At 41.9% G+C, this 16,271-nt stretch overlaps 1 protein-coding gene and 1 long non-coding RNA gene across 4 annotated transcripts in view; one reads left to right on the top strand and one right to left on the bottom strand.

Moving 5' to 3' along the window:
* Window positions 1–16,271, bottom strand: part of veph1 (ventricular zone expressed PH domain-containing 1) — a 75,527-nt gene that overhangs the window by 54,408 nt on the left and 4,848 nt on the right. For 2 of the 3 annotated variants that reach the window (XR_012770308.1, XM_075473705.1), the window contains exons 2-5: window positions 10,691–10,872; window positions 10,360–10,594; window positions 9,960–10,178; window positions 6,823–6,997 (exon numbers count right to left, since the gene is read on the bottom strand). Coding sequence is in view for 2 of the 3 variants with exons in the window: in XM_075473705.1 (XP_075329820.1) it covers window positions 6,823–6,997; window positions 9,960–10,178; window positions 10,360–10,497 (532 nt within the window). In the remaining variant the exon portion in view is untranslated. The remainder of the gene's footprint in view (window positions 1–6,822; window positions 6,998–9,959; window positions 10,179–10,359; window positions 10,595–10,690; window positions 10,873–16,271) is intronic. The other variant, XM_075473707.1, reaches the window with a different exon arrangement.
* On the top strand, window positions 1,900–3,048 carry LOC142388884 (uncharacterized). The gene is made up of 4 exons (XR_012770336.1): window positions 1,900–1,936; window positions 2,407–2,572; window positions 2,734–2,919; window positions 3,006–3,048. It is a non-coding gene; the product is annotated as an uncharacterized LOC142388884 (long non-coding RNA).

The following is a 16,271-nucleotide window of genomic DNA, read 5'->3' as shown; positions in this document are numbered from 1 at the left end:
ATCTTCATTGTGTTCCGATACGTCTCCTTCAGCTGAAACCTGTGTGCGGAACTTTAATAGTGACCAACTCTCACACACTTCCTCTCATCTAACCCACCACATCTGTTAAGCGTACAAACCAGGGTGCAGTGGCTACATATGTCGGGGACTCTGCAGGGGACTCCAAAAGATATACAGCTTTGACACATTCCAAACTTCACGGTTAACTTCTGAGCAGGTTTTATTGAAAAGGGAAGGGACTGCTGCCTTCCTAATCCCTAAGGGCCAAAGCAAGCCCACATGTTGCGAGCATGTATGCTGGTTTGAGACTTCTGATAATGACTTAGTCCTGCTGCAGCTGTGAAACCTTCACACTGTATCCTGCTGTTGGCTTTCTGTAGCTATAAAGTACACCCATGCTCATAAAGCTCACTACACACTGACCTAATTCAGACACAATGTAAATACAACAAAATGGATCCAAGATATACACCAACACGTTGCTTTCCAAAGAACGCATAAAAGAAGACACTCTGGATGTGGCCACACAACCGTGCCTCGGCCACTGTGATAAATACCCGTGTGCGGTCCATGCATCTTGCGAGCTCGCACAACCAACCCACCATTACCCTCACCCTTGTGTTTATGCTGAGGTTTCAGAGTCGAGCTACACAGCAGGCTTGTTTAAAAAGAAGTCAACACGAGACTGAAATGGTCAGTGTGCAGCAGATGATGCTCAGCAGGGGGTTGCAGTAAGGGATGAAAACATGAAATGGCCTATTTTACATTTAAAAACTGACCAAGGAAACTTGCTTTAATCCCACCTTGAGCAAGATGTGTTGCCTTTCATCCTAACTCCACTTTGAATGTATGTATTATATTCCAGAGTGAATTTGATTTCCTGTTTGCTGATCAATCCCCGTTAAACTGCATCTATCTTGGAGGGTAAAAACGTGCAAATCTTTTCAGGCATTTACTGAACCCTTTTCTGTTAGCAGCTAACCATCTTGAGAAAAAATGCACGATCTAAGGCAGTGTTTCCCAACCCTGGTCCTCAAGGCCCACCGTCCTGCATGTTCACCATGTTTCCCTGCTCCAGCATATGAATGGGTCAGGTCATTATATTTGACTAAATGGAAGAGAAAAAGACAACTGGCCTAATAGATCAGCCCAAACGATAAATAAATGAATATAAATCTGTATCATATATCAGTCATCAGCCTCCCTCATTAAGAAAAACCCATATTGATGGACCTCTATCAATTAAAGGTCTTCAAATTGGACGTAGCTGTGTTTTTTTCCCAATCATTTTTAATACTTGTAGTATTAGTAGTGGGTGTAGTTGTCATATGACAATAACAACCTTTAACTAGAAATGCACTCAGAGAGTGCAGACCTCCGCCAATGAAGCTTTGTTTTATAAGCGCATTTTTTTTATCCACCCATATATTGTAGTGAATGGTCTGAAACGATTAACGTCGTAATCCACCACGTCCGAGAGAAAGCGATGCGTCTGCTTAAACTTGTGCATAGATTCAGCTGGCTCGTGTTCCGATTGAAAAGGTTTACAAAGTTAAGATGCTATCTTTCAGATGCGACTTCTCAGAAACGGCAAAGACGGCTTTCACACTGCGACCCGCTACCTTAGCGGGTCCAAATTGCGGACCTCCTTGTCTCCCCAGTTGGCCATATTAAAAAATGTCTCCAACTTGATGTAGGCTAAAACAGAGTAAAACTTGTCCTCACCTGTCGCTGTTGTTCTGAATCAGCTGTCCATTCTGTCTTTTAAACGAGAGGGGTCTGGCTGCAGACCTGCACTGTCAGGACCCATGACCTGCACTGTCAGGACCCTTAGTTGCAGACATGCACTGTGACGTCACCTGCACTGTGAGGACCCGAAGCGACAAGTGAGGAGCACCTATTTTTCGTTCCCCATTTGAACTGTGGAGACGACGAGGTGAGTAAAAGTCGAGTGAAAACTACTCTTTCTTTCATACGAAGAAACAGAAACAGTCTTTATTCACTGGAACGTTACGTTGCACACTATATACTCTAAAGTTATATTAATTTTAAAGAATCAGGGTTTTTTTTAAACTTTTGGCTAGTCTTCAGCGTTGTTATCCTATCGATAGTGCTCACTTAAATGTGCCATTTTTCGTATCGATAGTGCTGACTTGTATAATTTTGTTTGACTTATTACGACATTATTTGTCTCTTACAGATGCATATTTCAATAACTATATACTGTAAAGTTATATTAATTTTAAAGAATCAGGTTTATTTACTTTTGGCTAGTCTTTAGCGTTGTTATCGTATCGATAGTGCTCACTTAAATGCGCCATTTATATATATATATATATATATATATATATATATATATATATATAATTTAGTTTTACTTATTACGACATTATTTGTCTCTTACAGATGCATATTTCAATAACAACCGCCGGCACTACGCCAAAAATCGAACGCTGCACGTCATGTTGCAAACTGTTTCACTGCCCTCTGTGCCTACAATTTAAACCAACAAAATTGTCCAAGCTGCAGAGCCACTTAGAGGCACATACAAAAGGTGGCATTTTATTTAAAGGTAAGCATAATGTATTTGTCTGTTTGTTTGTACTCATAAGTATTAGCCAACGCTTCTAACTTCTGGCAGGTTGTGGTTTGGTTTGTAAAAGGGTAAAAGGAAAATGAAGGTAATGTAGGTTGCAGTGAAGAACATCTGACACCTCACTTTCTGTCTTTTAGAAACCTATCCCAGTCACTAAATCCTGGCAACTGGACAGAGAAAACTGGACTACAAATTCAGGTAAGAGTATAAAGTATGTATAATGCATGTATTCATATTAATAGTTGAGTACTCAGGAAGAAGAGCAGCAGGCAGAGGTCTCCAAGAGAGCCAGACTTGCTGATGTGGACACACCAGTGGAAGGCGTAAGCTTTTGCACAGTATCTATTGGTCAGATACTGTTGGTGTGGCAGCTATAGGACAGACATCTTTCTTTCTGTCTTTTCCATAGGACTCGGTTGAAGATCGCATTCTTCAAAATTGCAGACATGCAGCAAAGTGGGCTGAGGCCAACAAACCACTGTTGTCTGCCCGAGTGGACCTGCCTGACGTTCTGGGCATGGGGGAAGAGGAACAGGCAGAGGCTGCTCTACAGTATGGGAGGTTGTGGAACGAAGAACTGGACGAGGATGAAAGAGAAGCGATCCTGGAGCCTTTCAAAATGATATTTCACAATATTAACGACATGTTGATATTTTGTGAACAGGTAGTCGACAAAAACAAAGATTTTTTGTCATATTGTGAATGTTTGACTGAATAAACACTACAGAACATTTGATCATGTTGTGACTTGGTGTGCTTTTTATGTTTTCTCATTGATCCCTTAATAATTTGACTAAGATTATACTGTAGATATCAAGAGTTAGGGTACTATTTAGTGGTACTAAGGTGTTCCAGCAGCACAAGAACATAATTGGCATAGACATAGAACCAAACATGAAATTTATGGTGGTTAAGGATAAAAATACAGAATAATACAACAGAAAAACTAATTGAAACAAATACATATATATATATAAAGAGCAGTGCGATAAAGTCAAAATGAAATGATAATGAAATAGCAGTGACTTACTCTATAGTATACAATAAAATGTACAGTATAGGCCTATGGCATCTTGTGAGATGTTGGCTTATGAACATGAGCCTAAGAGAAAATGTGTGCAGTGACCAAACAAAAGTTTACAATACAAATAAAAACAATAGACCGGGAATACTGTTAACTAATTAATTCATTTGTGAGGACCTCTTGAAAAATATAGCGTTTAAAATAGTTTAAAAATACGTGCTTCCGATACACACGCTTTTATTTTGAAAGGCTTCGAATCAACTTCCGGTCCTCACAGTGCACTTCCGGTCCTCACAGTGCAGGTGACGGTCTGCAACAGGGTCCTGACAGTGCAGGTCTGTGGGTCCTGACAGTGCAGGTCTGCAGCCAGACTCTCTTGTTTTAAACTCCTCACGTCACGCCCACGTCCGACCCGCGTCGATTGTGTTCACATCAAACTCGGCTCGGCAAAAAGACTAGGGTCCGGCGCGGGTCGAAAGGCGAGTCGAGTTGACGCGGCAGCCCGGGTCGGCAGTGTGAACACAACAGCGGACACGCTAAATTCGCGAATTAAACGCGGGTTATTCGGCAGTGTGAAAGGGGCTACTGTTTACCTTCCCCCCTGCGCACCCCCTCCTACCCCTCCCTCAACGACAACGAAACAACCAAGCCCCGCCACCTTGTGGCAGGTCGCAAGATTGCAGCACGAACAGACGAACATCCAGACAAACATCCAGACATCCAGACAAACCAACAGACATCTCGGGCGATCACATAACCTCCTTGGCGGAGGTAATATTCATAAACCATAAGAGACATAGTGTTGATTCAGTGACAATCTTCATGCCGCAGATAAACGGTAACTTACTGAAAAACTCTTACTGTTCCTGTGTTGTTCATTCTCAAAGGCTCATCAATGAATAGCATTTTTTTTGTAGTAATACACTGCAATTGTAAAACACAGCCAGAGGTAATAAAATAATACCTGCTTCGCGGGTGAAGTTGCTCATAGCCGATGTAAATGCACCGCTCTTAAACAGCTACCAGCCGCTGCCCTGTATGCACAACGAAACTTTCTGTTTATCCCATTCTGCGCTCCATCTGCTTCTCTCCACGTTTACAAAGAAAGAAAACAGGACTGTCGAGTTGCGTTATATCATGTGATGACTTTGGGGTTCTCATAAATCTACCAGAAAGGACACATTTTTTAAACAAAGTGTAGGCCTATCCGTCCCCTGAGTTGCCAACATCCACAAACCTGATACGTGTGGGACTGGCAAAGTCAAAATGTTAGGAAAAAAAACATTAAAATAACATTGTGACACAACCATGTGGGATTGCCTCGTTAGCGTCTCTAATTTATCAAATGAACGGGTTTGATATCAGGCTAACAGTCAGTGAGGGCCAATAATGCAGATATTCTGTACCAACGATGTGAACTCTATGTAAACTGTTTTATTCCAACAAAAAAGACAATAAAATAAGCATTTGAAGCGCAATGCTCGTGTCTTATTAGTTTATTGCATTAGTGTGTGAGTCAATGCTGCGTACCGCGATTGTGTCAAAACTGCTCCATCGCCTTGCCAGTTGTCCCGTCACCTCATATTATTCCTTAAAAACAGCAGTAATTCCACCAAAATGTATCTTAAAGGAAAACACATGTGGTGCTTCTGTCTTTCGTCGTCATTCAGCACTTGTTTCAAGTCATTTCTGTCGACTAATGCATGTTTAAAACGCAGTAAATGAAGATTTTTTTTACATTTCGTGTATCCTGTCACATGTTCCTACACCTATGTTTTGTTTCTTCCATTGGCACAAACCACCTGGTATCAAAATGTCTGACCAGAGCTTGCGAGCAAACGGTGCCGAGTGTCTTATTAGACACCGCATGCCCAAAACTGATTTCATTTCATTTGTGAAATGAACCAAACAGCAGAAAGCTAAGCTGTTTCATGTGCTGAGCTGCCCCTACCAAATGTGCTCAGTGTCAGCAGCACTCTGGCACTGTGTGTGGAGATAAGTCCCGTGCACTGGGTGTGTTAAAGTGTGGTGTTAGTTCAGCGTGTTCCCAAAAGCACCAGTTTGACTCACACAGAAAAACACAAACGCACTCTGAGCTACCCACATTTAACCGAGTGCTATCGGGAGAAAGCATTTCTACGAACTGAACCCCTGCACAGGATTCGTCTGTATTAATAAATCGTGCGTGTGTGTGTGTGTGTGTGTGTGTGTGTGTGTGTGTGTGGGGGTATGTCTGTGGGGTAAACAGATCTAAAATCCAGCATGGCTAACTATGGACTACAGACCTTTAGGGACCTCCACTGCACTAATGAGCCAGAGCGTCTGTGTTGAATAAAAAAACAAACAAAATGAGTGAAATATGTCTTCGGGGATAACCACCAACTGGAGGTCAGCTTCAAGGAAGTTGAAGAAAGCGGTTATGAGGACAGTGTCATCACACATTAAGTCCTGTCCTATCATATTAGATCTGCTTTCAGGATATGTGTACTCATGCAAGCCTTTGGTCATTTGAAGAAATACATTTAAAAAAAAAAAAAAAAAAACGGTTTCACAGCTGTTCTGATCAAAGAGAAAACACACAAAAAAAAACTAAATGTGTCGATGCAGCATCTCCATAGATATGAACAAGAACTATGGGAACTTCTTGTGTATGAATATCCATTTAGTGTCAAAGGATGCAGTGAAACAATGATTGCTGACAGCAGCAATTTACCATCTTTATCATCCTCAATGGTTCAATAACAACAACAACAACAACTTCTGATTACAACAGAAACTCCTTTAACCCGATTCTTCTCCTGCACATGCCAGCTGGTACCAGACCAGTGGACAAGTTAAATGGCAAAGTCGAGCTGTAACTACAGCACAACTCAACTGCACGTGTAACCGTGCCGATTGTTTCTTCAGGTCTGCTGAAATTCCTCGTACGGAGCCTACGACTTCTGCTTCCACGAGCCAAACCCGCATGTCAACTGTCAACACCGAGATAAGCACATTATCCCCACAGTGGCCCGATCAGAAAATCCTTTTATCGGGTCGTTTTGTCAGCAGAGCTTTTCTCAAAAGCTCTTTCTGTGCCTCCGTTTTTGCTTTACGTTTCAAAAAGCACACACCAAAACACACTTGTGTAAGAAGACCTCCGTCTTTCTGTGGGGTAACAGAAACTGAGGAAAGGAAAACATTTTCTGTGTGTGTATCCTACCTCCCAACACACTGACTGTGATGGCCTCTGTGTGTTCGGCCAGCAGATCAGCTTTAGCTATAGCGGCCAGGGAAAGGTAACTGGACATGTTCCTGCTCAGCTCCCTGTTTCCCCTCTGCAGGAACCGCACCGCCACCGGGACAGCCAGGACCATGACCGAGGGACAGCTGTAGTTCTGAGGAGACACAAGAGGGGACGAAAGGGTCAGATGTTTAGGGAAAGGCACTGTGGGAGAGGTTGCTTTATCCACTGCTGAATACACACCGCAGTGCAGTTAGTGTTGATGGATTAGTGGATCGTTGCTGCAATAAGGTTCTTTTAACTGCACACTGAAGAAGCAGCCAAGAGCCGAAACATATTTATGATCAATAAACCGACGCTGAGAAAAACGCGGTGTGCTGGGTTTTTTTTTTCTTGATTTGAGACTCAAATGAAACCTTCTACCTGTGCCAACACACCTGTAGGCTGTGCGCCAACATCCTCATTTCCTCGTTACAACATAACATTTTAGACGTATCATATTAAGAGTGGAAAATCACATCCTCCTTTGGAAAAAAAAAAAAATGGAATTTTAGGGGAATTCGAGCCCAATTTATTTGAGAAGTAATGAGCAGGTGTTAAAAAAGGTGTTAAGCAAAGTGAGGATAACTGAGGGACTCAGAGCAACACAGAGCTAATACGAAAAGATGGAGCAGAATAGCAGAGATAACTTTGGAGTACATAGTTAACCCTTGGTATTTGATGAAAGTTATGCAAACTCAGTTATTATCACAGAGCTATTCATCATATAAACTGAGTAGCTTCAAACAATAAGCAGCACCAATAAGTAGCGCTTTCGTCAAGGAATGCAATGAATACCAGACAGATTATTACAGACAGACTTGCACTGCTGACGTATACCATGTGACAACAGTATGGAAAAAAAGGAGGAACGGGATTTGAGATGCACTAGCACCCTCAACAGGAGAGTAGAATACAAAATCTGTGCTCACACGCTTCATATGTTACATTTCATATCTCTGTGTCCCCTTCTGACTCATCTGCTTCGAGTTCCGAATGACCCAAAAATCTGATGCTTTATATCAACGTTTCAGAGAGTGCCGTGCTTCTATTTTGCCACATGATGGCAGTGCAGTTACTGAATTAAACAAGAAAACGAAAAAAAAAAAAAAAGAAAAATCCTCCCACCAGCCAATAAAATCAAACAATCTAACATGACATGCTATATTGCTTAGATTCAATGAAAGTCAAATTGAACCTGAAAATATAAGAAAACTTAAAATCAACTGTTTCGTTTTCTATGTTTCATCAAGTAAACCCACAAAGATGGCAGGCGGTGGTTGGAAGTCAATAAGTCGAGTCCTCGGGCTTCCCCTCGTGCACGGATTCACAGATTCATCCATCCCGTCCCATCTCTGTCCCCTTCATCATTTTGCAGACCCACTTTAAATGTCAGGCTCTGCACATTTACAGGAGTCCATTTGGCCAAAAATTCTAATTCTCCGTAAACCACAGAGTTCTGCTTATGTGGCTGAGTGTGTGTTGCACGTAAGCAGCCAACTTATGAAAACCCTTTTCCCCCCACGAGAACCTGTTGCTTACATCTCTAGTTTCAGTGGAAGACTAAGGCGAGAGTGCTCGTGCTGATTCACAGTGAAACAGAGGCAAATGGAGAACTGAAGAGAAATGAGGTAAAGGAGATCAGAAATCAAGAGATGGAACAACTCCTCGGATAACTACTGTAGTTAGGACACCAGAGCCCAAAGCAGCTGCCATAGCTGTCAGAACTTTTAGTGTCACGTCTGTGTGTGTGTGTGTGTGTGTGTGTGTGTGTGTGTGTGAGACTGTGTATGTGTGCATTTCCACAAGAATCAGTCTCATTATACTGGTATTAAACACTCTCACATTCCTGAGGAAACAGACAGAAAGGGAGGAAAAAGGTGGAGGAGAGAGTCCCTCTACTTTTAAACCCTTTAACTAGAGAAGAAGATTTATATTTGCTTTGCCCTCAGCAGCGATTCCTTAATGTAATCACTGATGACAAGACTTGCTCTCCAAGCAAAAATCCACCATCTGATATCATGTATCAATCTGTATATTTATTACGCTATTAGCATCATTTTGAGCACCTACTTTGCACCCCTTCTTTTCTTTTTTCTCCCTTTCCAATGTCAGTGTACCCGTGATGCTTTTAAGCCTGATGTTTTCCACTGATACTCTAGAGAGTTGGCAGTGATTGGATTATCATCCGCAGCATTTGAAAAAGGGACCATCAAGCGCATACTGTAGTTGGTTTGGACAAGGCCGCTTCAAGCTGTTCTGAGACAAATCTACAGGATCAAAAAGGTAATTCGAAAGGAAAGAAAACAGAAGTTCTTCTCCAGTTCACTCGCAGTTTTACAGGTGCGACAAATTGAGAGGGTTTTAAAGTGAGAAAACACTGATTGTGAACTGTGAAGTGTTAAAAATCAATGTTAAAAATTACGCAACAGGACATAATCAGTCTCACTTTCATAACAAAAAAAAAAAGGTTCTTACGCATACATGCATCGATGGAAAAATTCCCCCAGCACTGATCAACACACACTTCTGTGGGGCTGTAGCCACCAGTCTGTCATTGTCTCCAACAGGAGGCAAATTCCCTTAAAGCTTGCAACCATTTACAGTGGCATGCAATTTTTTGCTCCACATGGTGGAGTTAAGCTGGAGTTTACCGATTTCCACTGCAGATGGTACCTTGGACTGGCGCATTCTTCAGTACCACCTAAGCTGAACCGAAACCAGCAGGTAACATGAAGAAAGACTTGTCAAAGATAACTGGAGTTGCTGGAATCGCTGCATGTAGACATGAGTGATCGCTCTGTGCCCAAACAGGACTGCTACACACCAGAAACATTCCTTGTTTTCAGAGGATAGAGGTGCTTTGCAAATCTGTGAGCTCAGCTTACAAATATGCGGGCTTGGAGTACGGATGCTCGGTTATGCTTAATCTGGTCACAAGCTTACCGGTTTAACTTAACTTCTTGAGTGCAATGACCAGTCTACAAGTCTGATGTCTCGTCTTTCTGCCATGGCAGTTTCATGCAGGGCTGCAAAAAAAACTAAAAACAAAAACATCCTCCTGTGAGAGGGCTTACTTGCAAGATGCAGCTGGTGATGTCAGAGGCTATTTTGGCGTGCGGCGTGTCCTCTGTGTTTTCTCCTTGAGGGGTGAGGTTATGTTCCAGACACGACTCCCACAGTCCCACCAGTGCTGTGCTGTGTCGCTCGATGGAGCCTGTTTCTCTGATAGCTGTGGTGATGCGTGTTATGCAAATCTCCACCACCGCCTGGTCGTTGTCGTTGGTCAAATAGTCCTGTCGGCCGGCAGACAGCAACAGCATACAATGTTCAGAACACAATGAGAAATGAAGGACAATGCACATTAATCACGGATAAGAACATAAATAATTAATTCAATTTGTCCTGCAATTCTTTGAATCATTATAAACTCTGTCTTGTGGATCGGTTTGAGCCTATTTAAACAAGCCTACTGACCGGTGAGCAGGAGATTGTCTTGATCTGGTCCAGAGCTTGAGACAGGCCTTCTTCGATAACCGAGTCCTCTAGAGAGAAAAGATCTCCTGCTCTGGACAGATCCCTCTGGCCCAGCACCTGGCTAAACAGCTGGTGCATCCTGACCCTGCCGCAGGAGTCCTTTCAGACCAGCTGATGCCGAGTATTTGACGATCCCGTCAGTGAGAATGAATAAAGCATAATGATCCAGGAAAAGCTTGAATTAAAGAAAGCAGCTTTTTTACCTCTTGGCCTTTAGAGAAGCATTTAAATAGCAATTTGTTTTCAAAAATGACAGAGAGTGCTTTAATACCTTCTAAAGTGCTCCTTAAGCTAAAACAGTAAAACATCTTCAGGCCCTGTTTCACACTTTTAAGTCCCGGGATTTGGACGTGATGGGACCAGTTTGGCTCAATCTTTGCTGGCTCTGCCTTAGGCCTGTTACCGTGGAGACAAGGAACATTCTCGACAAGGGAGTCTTTCTACAGCAAAGTCCTGAAAGAGAAAGAGTACAAAAAGAGAACTTAAACACGAACTCAGCGGAACAAAACAATGCGATTTGCTCGGTAATGTTCTGGCTAAAAATATACTGAGATAGAGCACCAAAGACTGAGAAAAATCAGTTCAAACCAAATAAAAGAGGCTGTGGGGAGCCATTTTCAGAAAACTAGAGAGACGGTCCAGAGAATTAAGGCTTCACATTATCTGCAGTTGCCAGTTCACACGAGTGCAGGACAGTAGGAGATTATCTGTGTGAAATATGCTCTCAGAAATGGAAATAATTAAGTCTGAGACAGTAAGTCTCCTCTCAGATAAAGTTTGGGGAAAAAAAGACACCACCTTCACTCCACATCTTTGCTTTTGCAAATCACATCAACTTTTTTTATGTCACATTTCAGATTTTGCCCTCACCAACAAAAATTGCACGCTAATTACTTGGCTGCTGGTGGACTAATTACTTGGCAGTGCCTTTCTTTTAAACAGGCTTCATGTGAAAACGGCATTAAAACGTTTAAATAACCCATTTGTTCGAGTTATGGACCGTATATGCGGACAAAGGCTTCTTGTGGCGAAAACACAAGTATTTTTAATCGGCATAAAAATAAAATGGAAGAAATCAATACAAAAGAATAATACATATCTTTAACCAAAAAAATGTCAATTAAATTAAAAAGTATGCAAACGAAATAAACACAAAGACTTGTGAAACAGATCTTAAAAAAATTAAATATAAAATTAAATATGAAAATATGGAATTGGTTTAGCTCAAAAAATAAAGTGTTAAAGCCAGGGTGCCAGACCAGAGTGGTTGTGACTTATTGGCTGGTCAAAAAAATTACACAATTAAACTATCATTATGAGATTATTTCATAGCCATATTTAATTATATCCCTGAAATATTAGTATTTACTCATTAATCTATTATCGACTGGTATGGCTTTCCATGGGCGACAGCCTTGAGGCTGCAAAACAGCTGTTCACAAACCACTGGATGATGTTACCGCGGCTACGCCCACTTTTTAGACTTGTCTGGTTGACATCCATCCCTACTCCTTTAAAGTCTTTGTTTTCCCTCACTTTGCCTTCTTTTTGCAAGAGCTGCAAATGTAAGTGAATATGTGATAATGTGATCAAAACGAGTCATCCCAATCTCTCCCAAAACACACACACGCATAAAACGTCATTCAATTAGGTGTCTGTGTCAATTCTTAGTCTGTAACTGTTTGTTTTAAATACACATCAAAAGTGCATAAGAAGGCATCAAAAGTGCATAAGAAGGGCGCCCCATGTACAGAGGCTACAGTCCTCGCTGCAGCTGGCCCCGGTTTGAGTCCCGCATCGGACGGCCCTGTGCTGCATGTCATTCCCCCTTTCTCTGCCCCCTGCTTCCTGTCTCTCTGAACTTTCCTATCCATTAAAGGCATAAAAAGCCCAAAAAGTGCATAAGGGATGAAAATACACAGTCGTCTGACATAATGTGCTATGAATAGAGGCAAAGTTGTGAGAACTGAAAAGCAGCATGTTAACCATTTACTTGACACTATCGCTTTTCTTGTCAGCCTCAATTAAACATTAAAACATTAACACTACATGGGGCACCGGATGGGCAGAGGATTACACACACACACAAAAACACACACAGGCATAGAAGCAAAGTACGCTTGCTTCTAAAAGTTCAAAATGCTCCTGGCTTCAAGCATGCGTCCTCCTACATACAATACCGGTGTAAACGCATACACAAATCAGTGTTCTGGCTAATGTTTGAAAGTGTTTTTTTTTTTTTTTTTTTCTATGAATAATCCACCAAGCCGGTTTGCTGCTTGAGATCATGATGTCTGCTCACAGCTGAGCTCTGCTTCCTCTCAGAGGAGGAGCAGCTCAATGAATGTATCTGTGTCACCGTGTGCTTCCTGCACCCGCTACCCTCTCCAATCAGACATCATCTCACACCATTTCTCTGAAAGCTATATTGGAGGCAGCCCAAAGGAAAGCACAAAGCGGAGCTTTTGGGATACTCTTATCTCTCCTGCCATGTTGGCCATGGACGCCCATCCACTGCCAGGATACCGCATCAGGAATTCTTAGTGGTCCAAGCCAGGACTATGGGACCAAAACACCATAAGCACAAAGAGCAGAGCAATTTATCTGTCGCGCACAGACCTATTACTCTTTTCATAAAGAGCAAAAATCAGAGCTCTTTTTGTGCAAGATTTGTATATATACATATATATATGTATATATAAATACATACAGTAAATACATAAAGGATGCTTTTTAAATACATTGTTTTGAAAGTAATAAAGTCAAGTCAAGTCAAATTTATTTGTATCGCACATTTTATGTACAAAACAGTTCAAAGTGCTTAACCTAAAATAAAAGCATTGCAGTGGGAAGTGGAAGAAGCATTGAAAATACATAAAAGAATACAAAGACAAACAAAGAAAATAATTAAAATGATTAAAAACAGTCTAGATAAGTTCAAAGATATCGTGCAGATTTCATGCATGGACACATGGGAACTGAAATGTTTTTAACCTGGATTTAAAAATGTCTACGTTTGGTGAAAGTTTAATCTCCACTGGCAGTTTGTTCCACTTGTTTGCAGCATAACAGCTAAATGCTGCTTCTCCATGTTTAGTCTGGACTCTGGACTGGACCAGCTGACCTGAGTCCTTGGATCTAAGAGCTCTGCTGGGTTTATATTCTCTGAACATATCACAGATGTATTTTGGGCCTAAACCGTTCTGGGATTTGTTAACTCTCAGCAGGCTTCTAAAATGTAATCTGTGACTGACTGGAAGCCAGTGTAAAGATTTTAAAACTGGTGTGATGTGTTCAGATCTCTTAGTCCGGGTTAAAACTCTAGCAGCAGCGTTCTGGATGAGCTGCAGATGTTTAATGCTCTTTTTGGGAAGTCCAGTTAAAAGAGCATTAAAGTAATGGAGTCTACTGGAGATGAATGCATGGATGAGTTTCTCCTGGTCTTTTTGGGAGAGGAAACCTTTAATTCTGTTGATGTTTCTGAGATGCTAAAAAGCTGCCTTGGTGACAGCTTTGATGTGGCTGCTGAAAGTCAGATCTGAGTCTATCAACACTCCGAGGTTACCAACTTGGTCAGTGATTGTAAGGGCCAGGGTCTCAAGATATTTACCAACGCTGACCCTCTTCTCTTTGCTACCAAACAGAATGATCTCAGGTGTTTACTTCCTCCCGACACTGACACAGTACGTCTGCTGGGCTGCAGTCGTCAGGTGACAGAGACACATAAAGTTGTGTATCATCTGCATAATCGGTGATAATTGATGCTAAAATTCAGCAATATCTGACCCAAGTGTGCAACGCATCATGGGTGCTTTGAGACCCTTAATTAAACTTTCCACCACAGCCAAACTTTAAAGAATTACTTTTCACTTCTCTGAGGTCAGCAGCAGTTATGATGATATCTGTTTTTACATTTATATTTTTTGGTAATTGTTTCTTTGGCTGCTTAATAGCTTTTATATTAACCGTATGGCGTTATTGGTACCATTTTATGCTTTATACTGCTAAATATGCTCCTTATACCTTTTTTAATATCATTTTCATTTCTTACTAAACTTGTTGAAGTTAGCATTAACACTGGTCTGTTAGCACTCACACTGTTTTTAAACGTGCTATATAGATAAAGGTGGCTTGAACATGTCGGTTTTCAGAGCCACCATAAAATGAATTTCCTTCCGGATTGCTCTATTTTTTTTCCCCCATCAATGCCAGTCTCTATTTCGACTCGTCACACAGCCCGCAAAGTCTGTCTTGTTCCCAAAGCATGATGCTACCATCACCGTGTCTGACTACAGGGATGGTGTAAAGAACATAATGCTCAGTGCTTGATTTTACCCACACCTACACCCACAATTGCGGCCCAATAGTTCAGTTTTTGTTTCATCAGATCAGAGAATTTCACTCCTCGTAGTCTGAGAGAGAGTTCAGACCAGAGTCCAAAAACATGCACGATAGGTTCATTTGTGAATCTGAATTGACCGCAGCCAAGAGAGTGAGAAAACATGGTAGTCTCCTTCTGTGTAACACTGCCTCCCGCCCAATGCCAGTACAGATAAGCTCCATCCCCCCACAACCTCTGACAGGACAAGTTATGACAGTAACAGGTATGAGCCTACAGGAAAAGACATTTTTAAATCTAAAAACAAGAAATAAAAGAGTACTGAAATACAGTGGCAAATAAGCATTATGGAAAGTTGTAAAGGACCCCAGATCACTACCAGCATTCAGCATAACACCAAGATCGCAGACTGAGACCCAGAGGGAGAGAAAACTGGTGATGGATAACGTTTCAGTGCCCTGAATTCCCCCGAGTGTCTCACCAACGTCTAAACATAAACAAGTCCAACAGCAGCACAAAGTATAACGTATATATATATCTATATCTATTGCAAATTTATGTGCTATATTAATTCATGCTCTCACTATGTCACAGAGCACCTGGGTAACTGAGCGCTGGAGTGTGTGTGTGTGTGTGTGTGTGTGTGTGTGTGTGTGTGTAAAAGCGGAAGAAAAAAAAATGGGCCTGAGGAATTTCAGTTCTTAAACAATCAGCGAGTTACTATTAATCACCCAGCTACGGCTCAGCAAGCTTAGGAATGCAGGCTTTAAACACACACACACACACACACACACACACACACACACACACACACACAGAGTCACTTTCCATCGCTTCAGAGGGCATTAGATTAACTTAAATTCATTCAAGAGAGATTTATCTTCACTATAACCACTCTAATCTACTACTTGCCAAGCCAAACCTTGCATTTAGTCATTATGTTAAACATCTAATGTTTAACATTTCAAGGAGTTGCTTCTTGTCCCCTGAAAGGAGGCAGTTCTTTCTAATTTGACTGCGTAAAGGGACTTCTTTAACCAAAAAGTACTACGTATTACATTTTCACAGTTAGCTACTTATTCGAGTTGTGTTCATCCTTCCTTTTTGATGCGATGCTCTCTTACATCTTTGGCATCCTCAACACTTCCTTCCTTAAGCTAAAGGTGAAGCAGACGCCCACATATTGAAGACAAGCCACGAGTGCGCCATTGGGTGAGGGGTGACGATGGTGCCCGCTGGGGGGGGGGGGGGTGATGGGAGGGTTGCAGGCTACGTGAGGACAATGTGACCAAAGGGCCCCTCTCTTTCTTGCCCCCACCACTTCTGCCTTTACCGAGCCCATTGGGAGTGAGAGAGAATACACTGACTCTTTTGTATGACCTATGAAGACAGACCACCCCTCCCTCTTTTCCTCACCCGTCTATCCCCAGCCGACCCCGCCTCCCCCTCGCTGCTCAGTGGGCCCTGTCTTTCTGTGTAATGTGCACCTGCTCAGCCTGCAGGACATCTCACA

This window comes from Odontesthes bonariensis, chromosome 9 (genome assembly GCF_027942865.1).
Source record: "Odontesthes bonariensis isolate fOdoBon6 chromosome 9, fOdoBon6.hap1, whole genome shotgun sequence".
NCBI lineage: Eukaryota > Metazoa > Chordata > Actinopteri > Atheriniformes > Atherinopsidae > Odontesthes > Odontesthes bonariensis.
The sequence above is the reverse complement of the archived record's forward strand: the minus strand, read 5'-3'. Positions and strand labels throughout refer to the sequence as shown.